The 12,331-nt window shown below is 36.0% G+C and overlaps 2 protein-coding genes across 2 annotated transcripts in view; one reads left to right on the forward strand and one right to left on the reverse strand.

Annotated features, from left to right (window-relative positions):
- The window catches only part of LOC106134345 (mitogen-activated protein kinase kinase kinase 7), an 84,678-nt gene that overhangs the window by 31,335 nt on the left and 41,012 nt on the right, over nucleotides 1-12,331 (reverse strand). The window lies entirely within an intron of this gene.
- LOC106134319 (polypeptide N-acetylgalactosaminyltransferase 5) overlaps nucleotides 1-12,331 on the forward strand; it is a 32,301-nt gene that overhangs the window by 5,554 nt on the left and 14,416 nt on the right. The window contains exons 5-7 of the mRNA XM_013334336.2: nucleotides 3,534-3,700; nucleotides 4,963-5,127; nucleotides 8,294-8,447. Of these exons, the coding sequence (XP_013189790.1) occupies nucleotides 3,534-3,700; nucleotides 4,963-5,127; nucleotides 8,294-8,447 (486 nt within the window). The remainder of the gene's footprint in view (nucleotides 1-3,533; nucleotides 3,701-4,962; nucleotides 5,128-8,293; nucleotides 8,448-12,331) is intronic.

The raw sequence follows: 12,331 nt of genomic DNA on the forward strand, positions 1-12,331 counted from the left end.
CTTACCTAATTTACCTGTATCCGATTTTGAAAACCAATCTATTTCTATTTCTACTGAAACCCTAGGCAAATTGCTTTTATATACGTTTTTCCGATTTTGATCTAAGCTTTCTGTCTAGTGGTCAGCTAGTCTTAATACTAGATACCAATTGTTATTCTTCCTGGCTTGATATCCCGAAAGCTGTTATGCGTGCCAATGGTCTTAGAACCGAAGACGCGTTGAACCAGAACAAGGGTAGGGAAGCGCACCCCAGCCCCGTAGCATGGTGACATAGAATGCAACTGGGAACATGTCCCTATTCACTGTCAGGCGAGCTTTCTTGGACAGGTTCTGTTGACTATTCACCATGTTCCCCGCATTCACTCTTCTTACAATATCACTATCATACTTTCCACACAATTTTGGTATCAATCGATAATATATTTTAAATGTATTTTTCACTTAATAATCAATCATTATCAGTGTCACGGCCAATTATGATACATTCGTTTACAAATTAAAATTAAAGATTGTAGCTTTTACATCCACTTTATTAACGATTTGTTGTAACACACACAATATTCCATTAGCGTTTAACTATTACAAAACTAAGATAGTCTATAGCCGGTTTGCAAATTTGAAAACACGATGTCGGACCGGCTTTATGCTCTGTAAAATAATTTAATTGTATATAAGTAATTAGAATTAGAAGCTATGATTCAACTAAATATAATTATATCAGAATGTGTAATCGCCTATCCATATTTATATGCAAAATTTCGGCTGTTTGTTACGTTTTCGCGTCCAATTAACTGGACCGATTTGGATCAAATTATGGATGGATATATAACGCTTTAATTAGTTATTATACCAGGTCAAACATGGATAATTTTGCAGGAACTACCACAGGATCGTAGCCCAGGGCATATGTTAGTTTTAAATATCGAATTCACTTTCAGTAGAAACAATAAATGAATTGACATTTACGATGGCGATTGGTACGCGTATACGATGCGTATCAAATTTAATAGAAGAAGAAAACCAAGCGCTTCATATTTTCTATCCATTGAATTTTATCGAGCTTGTGGCTATATTTCGGTGCACATTTGTTAAGCAAATAAGTGGCCACCGTTGAATCTGCACTTGAATGCTCATTATAACTGGGTGCTCCAGTTATGTTTATATTGGCCGTCTGTTTTTATTTGCATGGATACTCATCTTTTTTTATTTTTATCTATTTCCGTGCTGATATCACGGAAACGATTGGTTCGGTTCGATTAGCTATCGTAAATAAATGCGAGACAACAGCCTACTGCTACAATAGATAAACATTGATAATAAAGCTGCCCTTCAAACTCTTATAATTCAGTAATTTATTTTGTTAAATTTTTATTTAAATAAACCTTAATAAATACATTGCCTTCACTATATTTAAATTTACTTTAAGAAATTCTTAAATAAAAATTGTTTCCGAAACATATTTGTTATTTAACAAAGAAACGTGTTTTTATTGTAAACAGTTCTGAGAATATTGCCGGTTCTAGGTATAAAATTAATTGTGTTAAATTTGTTTGAATAAGTATTGTTTATAGAGATGGTAATGAAAGAGTCGCAGTGTGTGCGATGAGCAAGTAAAATTAGTTACGGTGCTTTTGGAGATTTGCCTTCAAGATTCCGGTAATTTTCCATCAAATGTTTTCAGTATGATCTAGTTTTGTGTGACGTCATTGGCAATATAAATATGTCTTTTTTACCGACTTAAATTTAAATTCAAAACGATAAAATATAATAATAGTAAATGGCTGTACAATTATTAAACTCATTTCTTATGAAACACTAAGAACATTAAAACTTGTCGCAATAAACAAAAAAAATCAAGAGGCGTTAAAATTAAAATTTCTGGTAGGTATATTTGATCAACATTTTAAGTTTACCATCCGGAAGTAATTTGGTTCTTGAATGAAGGTGAAAACTGCATCATAATGGTCCACCATAGTCGACACATAAACAAGCATTATTATAATTTAAGGCTTCCATATTTTAAAAGGAAAAACGGAATCCTTTTTTTATCAAGCACGCGTAGCGGTAATCAGTCGGTATCTCGGGACTTAGTCTGTTTGAAATTTCAATTGTACAATTTGTCTAAAGTTCATTCAGGTGAATGAAGAAATCACCAGGTTTTTTTTCTAATATTATTTCATATCTATTTTGATAACAAAATATCGGCGTTCGATAAACTCATATTGCTAGGTTTAAATAGGGAAAATGCCACCGGGCACAGAGAAGGGGATGAGAAATAGGCCTAGTTATTGCAAAACAGTCTTTCGAAATTTCGAAAACGACTGGATAGTAAGATAAGTATGTTCAAACAAAATTATAAAACCATACGCATACAAACTCCTCAGCTCATTCATTATAATAAGCCTTGACCTGTTGACCTTGGAATAAAATAGTTCGGCGTTTATTTTCTGTGATTTATCAAAAATCTGATTGTTTGTTGTGTTTTGACACACGTTAACTGTTTTGTTGTGTTAAGGTTCAGTGCATTCATTGAAGTATTGTGTTGTTGTTATGTCAATTGTAGGTATAATACGGAAATCTTTGAAGGGCAATAATTGTATGATTTCATTAATTTATATTTTTCGTAATTATGTAGGTATTTGGTTGTGTTTTATTACATTACTTAACATTAGTATATATAAGTATAAGTATATACGGGACAAATTACACAGATTGAGTTAGCCTCGAAGTAAGTTCGAGACTTGTGTTACGAGATACTAACACAACGATACTATATTTTATAATAAATACTTATATAGATAAACATCCAAGACCCAGGCCAATCAGAGAAAGTTCGTTTCTCATCATGCCCCGGCCGGGATTCGAACCCGGGACCTCAGGTGACACAGACAAGAGCACTACCGCTGCGCCACAGAGGCCGTCATTACACTTGTTACATTAATTATTACACTTGTAAATAATTAAACTTCAGTTTTATTTATTGTATATCTAACTGTAGAATTATCTTATTGCAAATAAAGTAAATTAAGCTATAAATACGTAAGATCGCAAGAAGAAGAATATTTAAATATTCCACGGGTACCAGACCGTAGGTAAAAGTTCAATGTAGGCATAATTTCAATCGTAACAATGGTCCAGGCGTGAAAGTGGAACGAATAAAAAATTTCATTGCTGTCGAATGGCTAAATCAAAGTAATTTTAGGGGGCCAGTGTTTTCACTTTTGTGTAAACTAAATGGTAAAGATTAGGGGTGAAAAAGTATTAAAGAGGAAGCCAAACCTTTACGTTTTTTTTGGACAGTTAAAGCTATGACTTTTTTTACTTTGCCCGGTCTTTTGTGTCCTCAGATTTAAGTAGCTCGCATATCATCTAATGCGTGACCAAAAATTTGACGTGTATTCAAACAGCTTTGACCTGTATTTGTAAGGAGAGTGTGGCATTGAACTGCAAAGAATTTTCCATTTTCCATTCTAACGCAAACCCATAGTAATATTCTGTCAAACTGTGTACTATATCGGATCTTTTCTTTTCAGATGTAAAGATAAGCCATATCCAGATTTGCTGCCCACGACAAGCGTAGTCATAGTGTTCCATAATGAGGCGTGGACTACCCTCATCAGGACCATTTGGAGCACGATCAACCGGTCACCGAGACCTTTGCTCAAGGAGATCATACTCGTAGACGATGCAAGCGAGAAAGGTAAATACATATGTTTTTCTCATAATGCTACCTAGCTAATCAGCGATTGGTATAAGCCGTACTAACTGTACCAAGTTTGAACAAAAGTTTTCTGAAATCTATTCTCATATTATAAAGCTGAAGAGTTTGTTTGTTCGAACGCGCTAATCTCAGGAACTACTGGTTCGAATTGAAAAATTCTTTTTGCGTTGAAAAGACCATTTATCGAGGAAGGCTTTAGGCCTTATATAACATCACGCTGCAACTATAAGGAGCAAAGAAATAATGGAATATGTGAAAAAAACGGGGAAAATTATTCGTCTTTGAGGGCTTCAATGATGCCCAAAATAACTATTCCACGCGGACGAAGTCGCGGGCACAGCTAGTCAGTGAAAAAAGATTCAATAATATCAGAAATATGAATAGAATAGAATATGAATAGAAACTGGTTTGGTGCTAGGAAGGCTGGCCGACCTTAACAATACAAGGATAGTTAGTAATTTCACTATATGTATATACCTACATATTTAGTCGTACAAAGGCGATAACTTTTAATGTGTCCACTAATACTTATGGTGTAGAAATCACAGCTATCGGGGACGTGTCATACGTTAGACATCTCACGCCCAGGTTCAAATGAAAGTTGAGATACATTGATATTATCTCTTCATTACGATCATTATCTGAATGACATATGCAGCAACGCCTGGTAAGAGTCGCGGGTGCTGGAACCCTGTTATTAAGATACACGATTCGTTGAAATGTTTCACTTGAGCTGACGCAGTTCGCGTGCTGTCGTGAAATTTGTTCCGCTACATTGAATGTGTACTTTGTTTTAAACGACTATTTTGTAGTTTTACATGTACTAATAAAGTTGATGCTTAACACCTTTCTCTTATAATAGTAATATTTTATTTGGAAAAATTAACTATGCTAGAATTTTTTTTTTCATATTGTTATTTAATAAGTATACATACATACACATAGTCACGTCTTTATCCCTTGCGGGGTAGACAGGGCCAATAGTCCAATAGTGAAAAGTCTGAAAAGACACATTCAGCTGTATGGCTTGGTGATGGGATTGCGAATCAAATAGTGACAGGTGCTAGCCCATCGCCTACAAGAAGAATCCCAGGTTTATAAGCCTATCCCTTAGTCGTCTTTTACGACATCCGTGGGAAAGATACATGGATTAGTATATGGAGTGGTTCTTTGTAATAAATATAGTTTAAATGTCTAATAAATATATAAAATTGTCTACAACTTTTCCATTTTCCACACAGAACACTTAGGCAAGAAACTTGAGGACTACATAAAGACGTTGCCGGTGTCCACTCGTCTGTTCCGCACTGAAAAGCGTTCGGGACTGATCCGCGCTCGCTTGCTGGGCGCCAAGCATGTCAAGGGTGACGTCATCACGTTCCTAGACGCGCACTGTGAATGCACCGGTGAGTTTCATTTTTTTTTCGATTTAAGAATTATGGCCAGTAATAACAAAAATATCTTTATAAAGAGAAACTTAGCCTTTGTTGTAAAGAAATAAACCAATTTACAGGAGAATACGAATTTTGGTATAGTCGTGTGTTTAGAATCCATTTGGTATTAGTACCACATTTTTAGGCAGGCAGCCGACCATTTAACTTACAGCATGTAATTATCAGTTTATGAAGCTGACAGCTCAACCACGTTTCTATAAATTCTGCTAAATAATACTTCTTTTTTAATTTCTGCGGAAATTGGGTTAAGAGCAAAAGCTTTAGATAAAAGGATCTAAAAAAACTTACAAGATGACGTCATCAGTTTAAGCGCACTGAAGTTAGTAGAGTACGACTTAAAAAAAACCACTATGGTAACAGTTTATGAACATTTAAACCGTTCTTTGAAATAATTTGCAAAAAAAGCTTCCTCAAAATTTTGTACGGGAGCGGAGTTACGAGCAAAAGCTTTAGATGAAAGATCTTAGACGCTTATAAGATGACGTCATCGTGTTTTTAGCGCACGATGCAAAGGCAGCCAAAGTTGAAGGTCCTATGTTGGCATTATGAGTGAAAGTAGATGAGTCTTTCTGCGACCTCGATGTTTCTCTATATTCCCATTGTTAGACGATCAATATTCAAGTAGACAAATATTTTTCGAAATCAAATAAAATAACAACTAAATTAATACACCACAATTTAAAATACTTTCAAAGACCATGATTTAAAATTAAAGTGAACAATCAAAGAATTTATTTTATAAAGATAGTGAATACTAGGAAGTTGTTCAGTTCCGTGGTTAGATTTTGCCGGATAGCGGTAGGTTGGTCAGTAATAACGAATGAAAACCATGAGCTTTTATGAAGATGTTTTCGGCAACTCTTATTGTGGATCCGAGTGTCGAAAAATAACGAAACTAATAAGCTATTGATGTTTTTCTTTACTATCCAAATACAGAGAACAATCATAAATACTAAGGGTTTTTATATGGAAAATGTTCTATGCGAAAACCGTTCTGTAAAGGACTGCGTTAAATCAACTCAGTTGAAATTTGTTTGTTTAATATGCACCGTGCTTTGCAGTTTAATATTAAAGCGAAATGTTTCCCGTATTTATAGCTGCATAATTACAAACTATTCTTCATCAGGACAAAATAATTACTCAAGTAACAGAGCCGCTTGAAAAAGTAATTCTCTATTGAATATGCAAATAAAATTTGCAGATCAAGCCTAGGTCAATGACTCAATGAAATTAGTCGAGGCAACTTGTCTCTATTGTAGCAATTAACACTTTCTCGGTGTCCGTTCTCTCGCCCACAGTAAATGTAGGTCAAGGGACAAGACATGAAACGTGGACATATTTCGGATACTTCTAGTTATGTTAACACATTTTTTTTCTACATATGTCATGTTATAAGATTAAGGTGAAGCCTTATTTAGTATCTTGTTATGTACTTTTGTATCAAGGCTAGTTAGTATACGCTTCCTGTCCCAAAAATCCCTGTTAAGGGATTCTCATACTTCATGTGCTCCTGCATAGCTCCGTTCACGTAACATAATTAATCTGACTTTAATCTCTTCTCGTGTGATTTTTTGGAAATTTCAACTTTCTCCGTTATTGATTTTCGCTGTGCGTTAATATTCGTCTAGAATTTTAACCTATACTTACACAGATTTTGATCCACAGCTTAATTATGATGTTTAACATTATATTTCAACCAAAATAAGACTTCGAAGCTACTTATATCTAATTTAAATAAAATTTTTGTTGTTATTATTTACATTGTTTTAACATTTATCAAAGTTATTCATTAAAACAATCGGTAATAGTAATCGTAAATAAATACCGTGACCTTACTTAATTTTAACGATGTTGTAAAATGTAACGGCCCATTTCAATTTGTTTAAATAATTTAACAGTACAAAGTAACAGGTTTCCATTTAAATTAGTATTAGTTCTGCTCGTGTTATCTTATCGCGGGTAATTTTCTTACATTCAGCTTGTAATCTTTCTTTCCTGTTATAGTTTTTATGTAACTTGTAGGGGAAATTCAACAATAATTTCTTCCACTATCCGGTTTTATTGTTGTAGATAAAATATTTTTCTATTTAATGAATTTTTGTTTTTATGATATGTTGCTAACACAGGAAATGACAAAAAAGAAGTTATTTTTTTCGTAATCTTTTTTTCTTTTTGAATTATCTTAAGCTAGTGTGAAATTAGAGTGATCTTGGTAGAAAACATCACATAACAAGGTAGAGTAAGAGAGATAAGCGTATGACGTGACCTTACTATTCCAACTTCGTGGTAACAGGCGGACCCCGGGTCCTGACCGGGCAGGAACAATAAGATGCTGAGACGTGATCACGACTGACCTGCACACAAATTAAATAGAGCGACTCTAAATTTAAATTAAACTAAATATCATCGTATCAAAAATCATATATAAACTTAATATCGTCGACGGCCTCTGTGGCGCAGCGGTAGTACGCTTGCCTGTGAGATCGAAGGTCCCGGATTCGAATCCCGGCCAGGGCATGATTAGAAAAGAACTTTTTCTGATTGGCCTGGGTCTTGGATGTTTGTCTATATAAGTATTTATAATAAAATATAGTATCGTTGAGTTAGCATCTCGTAACACAAGTCTCGAACTTACTTCGAGGCTAACTCAATCAGTGTAATTTGTCCCGTATATATTTATTATTTTTCAACTACACTATTCTTTTCTTAGGCAATGGGCTAGCAACCTATTACTATTTAGTTCTCAAATGAATTCATTCATGATGCTTACAGGCTTGGCCTATCAGTCTTTTTGTCTCCGTCTATCCCGAAATAAAAACGTGATTAAATTAGGCAAAATTTTCCATAAGAAACATTAATAAATATCTCAAACATGAATTTAAGGTACATGACGTTTCTGCGGAATAATCGTGAAAGCCACAACCTGGGCTTCTCCAGAGAGGTTTGGATGTAACCGGAATTAACGTCAGGAGGAAGAATATTCCTACAGAATTCGATACCCCATTTCTTCCATGTGGCGGTTGCAAGTCAAGTGGATACGAAGTTTCTCACTATAGTTTCTCGCATCGCCCACGAGAAACACGAGTGAAATAAATAATCTGATATAATTATTTTTCAGAGGGTTGGCTGGAGCCTCTTCTCGCCCGCATCGTGGAAGACAGGTCGACGGTGGTGTGCCCCATCATCGACGTGATCTCCGACACCACCTTCGAGTACATACAGGCCTCCGACATGACGTGGGGCGGTTTTAACTGGAAGCTTAACTTTAGATGGTGAGGTTCTTTGTTGTAATTTTACTAGCTGCGCCCCGGGCTACGCTCCCGTGACAATTTCACGATAAAAACTACCTTTTGTGATATTTCAAGTTATATTCTGCCCGTGTACTAAATTTCACCAAAATCAGTCCAGTAGATTTTGCGTGAAAGAGTAACAAACACACACACACATTACAAACATTCGGATTTATTATATTAATAAGAATTAGGATAAGTAGGCTAATAGTCAAATGGACAGGCTAGCAAATATAAATAATACAGATGTTAGTCTAACAATTAGATCATTTTTACCGCGATTTGGTTGAAAGTGAGATACCTATCTTTCTCTACTTTCAATTGCTCTTTTTTTCATCAATTTTTTATATTTTTACCCGCTTTAACTTATTTAACATTAGGAATACACAAAACAATCGTTATCTAATATCGGTTATCGCGTTAACACAGAGATAAGAGTTGATTGACATTTTTATCATCTCACGTCCTTGGGAGAAAATAATTAGGTACATAAATCTCATTAATCACTTAATTTGTGCATTTATTGGTCGATTTATTTACGGTCTAGTACGTGGAATGAAAAATAAAATATCATTTGTGTAAATGTTTTGTGTTTACTGCTATATTATTTGCTATGGGGTATATCGTGGTACGTTTTGATTTCTTATATCACATTAATCAGAAAACAATTGATATTCAATGCTCTATCGCTAGCTTAAATAAGTTACAAGTAATCGCATGCAAAGTGATTAACTTGAAAATATTAAAATTAATCATAGGGCGTAATAATATTTTTATAACTTATGGGAAAGTTAATCTTTTATGACTGTCTTTCTGTTCCTGGCCAATAGTCCTAGTTACATTTTCACCACTCTATAGAGGAGCCCAGGGTACGTCTTCGTGGATCCTGAATCGGATGAGTCAGGTTTTTACACGAAACGACTCCGATCTGACCTCCGCAAGCTTTGCAGTGGAACATAAACCCGTATTGGATCATGGGTACACAGCCAGTTGCCTGAATATGCAACTTTGCTTATGATTAATCTTTTGTTGACTGTACCTAACCGTATGTCATACATAAATGCCCTTGGTGGCAAAAACAACACAGTTGAACGGCCTATGGCGTGCTGTTATCAATGCGTCAGGTTGTAAACCGGATAAAAATAAAACGTCAAAACAATATGTGAAAATGTATGCAAGATTGAAACGTGTTTCGCTTGCATCATAGCACTTAAATTGTAAGTTATTTACAAGATTGGTTATTTGATTAAGATTTATTAGAAAATATCAGCTTGTATATTTGGCCATGTTGAATATATACAAATACTCTTCCGGCTAAACTGCATAAAAATATCAAAAAAAGTGTAGGCGAACCATTGCAAATATATTAACATCAGTTTGGTATAACTAAATGGTGAAATTATTGAACCAACACTTTGTTTTCTTTCAATGTTCTTATAATTGACAAAGCAATCAATTGCTCTCAGTGAATTCTGCAAGTGTTCTGAGTTCAATGCAATATGGGTAATTCATGATTAAGTATCTCTTAACTGAATAATTTGTATCTAGATCATTTTTTAATAAAAAAAATTCATTTAAAAAAGATTAAATACCACACCACACAATATATTTTAATATACATATCAAATTATAATTTCTATGGTTTATAACAGCAAATTCTATGTTTTTTTTTTATTATTATTATTTAATAATGGCCTGGCCGTGTGGTTCCCGGCACCATTACAAAAGAATAGGACCACTCCATCTCTTTCCCACGGATGTCGTAAGAGCCGACTAAGGGATAGACTTGGGATTCCTCTTTAATGTAAATCCCTGCCAATCTAAGGTCTGCCGCGCCGATGGATGCATGGCTAGGGGCGAGCCTAGTCTCGAGCGTGCCACTTCCGCCATGGGGTTGGGCGACCCCCAGGTAATGGCTAGCCTTACCCTGGCATGCGGGGCTCTGCTGGGGCGGACAAAATTTTTCCCTAGCGTCTCGTGGGAATCGCATTATGAACCTTAAAAAGCATATAAATGGCGGCGATGGTGTCCGCACCCCATCACGTCTCGTTCCCGGCGGGAGCGGTATGCGGTCTGCTGAAAGCCGCTTTGCGACGATGAATGTAAGAGGAGGAATGAAGGATAAGATTGAGGAAGTATGCCAGATGATGGATGAAAGACGTTTGGATGTGTTGTGCGTGAATGAAACGAAGCGGAAAGGATGCGACGCGACGCAGCACGGCCCTTACACGGCGTATTGGTCTGGAATTCCCAGTACCAGCCGAGGCTGTCAAGGGGTCGGTCTAATTCTTTCTGCACGAATGGCTGAGTGCGTGAATGAGTATGAGTGTGTCAGCCCTCGTCTTCTATGGATTAGGCTGAAAGTTGGAATCACTCGGATCTTCGTTCTAGGTGTTTATGCACCTTGGGATGTGGGTTCGAGGGGTACAACATCAGCAAAAAGCGAAAACGAGGAGTTCTGGAATAGTGTAAGAGAAGTATTGAAAGTTACCAAGCCAAATGAGAAGATTATTATGTTAGGTGATTTTAATGGATGGGTGGGTGTAAAGCGTGATGGATATGAAAAGGTGCTTGGTGCGTTTGGTGACGAAAAGGTGAATGATAATGGAAGAAGTGTATTAGAAATTTGTCTAGAGTGGGATCTTTTTGTGTCGAACTCAATGTTTCAACATAAAGAGATCCACACCTACACAAGAGTGGAAGGTATTTTAAAAAGTATGATAGACTTTGTGATTGTAGATGAAAGATTGAAGAACAAAGTGCTGGATACCCGTGCATATCGCGGTGCTGGCATTGACTCGGACCATTTACTGGTGATATCCCGGATAAGGGGTATCTTCAATCGCTGGCGGCACAGGGTAAGGGAGCAAACCAGCGCTTTGGAAAGAGTAAAAGTAGAAAATTTGCAAGATATGGATGTAGGTAAGAAGTATATTAATAGACTGAAGGATGAATTTGAAGATTTAGATGAAATGAGCGATATTGAAGATGGATGGAAGGAATTTAAAGAAAGAATTGTGAAAGTAGCTGTTGAAGTGTGTGGTGTAAGTAGAAGAAGGAAAGGAAAAAATCACAAAAATGCGTGGATGAGTAAAGATGTGCAAGAACTTGTGCGATTAAAGAAGAAAGCATGGCTGGATTTGTTAGCAGCAAAAGCTAACTTAAGAATGCAAGAGGTTATAGATGAAGATGTGAATGAAGCACGTAAGGAATATAAGAAAATGAAAGATTTGGTTAAGAAAGCTGTGATTAGAAAGAAAGAAGAGTATAAAGAGGATTTTGATAAAAGGCTATCAGAAGACTTTCAGTCAAATCTGAAAGTATTCTGGAAATCCGTAAGGTCAGCCCGAGGAAATACTATAACCAGAGAGCTGACTAGGATCAGATGCCAGGATGGTAGCGTTGTGAAAGGAGAAGAATGTGTACTAAAGATATGGAAGGACTATTTTGAAAGTTTATTTGAAAAAAAGGAAGGAAATAAGAAAGATTTCTGCTATAGCGAAGAAAAAGAGAATGAGATGGAAGGCGAAATTGAAATGTTCGAAATTGTGGAAGCACTTAAGAGTATGAAAGCGGGAAAAGCTGCTGGGTGTGATAGAGTGTCGGTCGAGATGCTTAAAGCAGGAAAAGGCGTAGTAGCTAGTCAGTTGTACTGCCTTTTCAATTTGTGTTGGAGAAGCGGCCGATTACCAAAAGATTGGTGTAAGGCTGTTATCGTGCCACTTTACAAAGGAAAAGGGTCACAGCTGGACTGCAAAAATTATCGTGGTATAAGCCTGCTTAGCGTCGTCGGCAAATTGTATGCTAAGGTATTGATTAATAGAGTCAGGAATGAAACTGATGACAAAATATGGGATGCTCAAGCG

This window comes from Amyelois transitella, chromosome 17 (assembly GCF_032362555.1).
Source record: "Amyelois transitella isolate CPQ chromosome 17, ilAmyTran1.1, whole genome shotgun sequence".
Lineage (NCBI taxonomy): Eukaryota > Metazoa > Arthropoda > Insecta > Lepidoptera > Pyralidae > Amyelois > Amyelois transitella.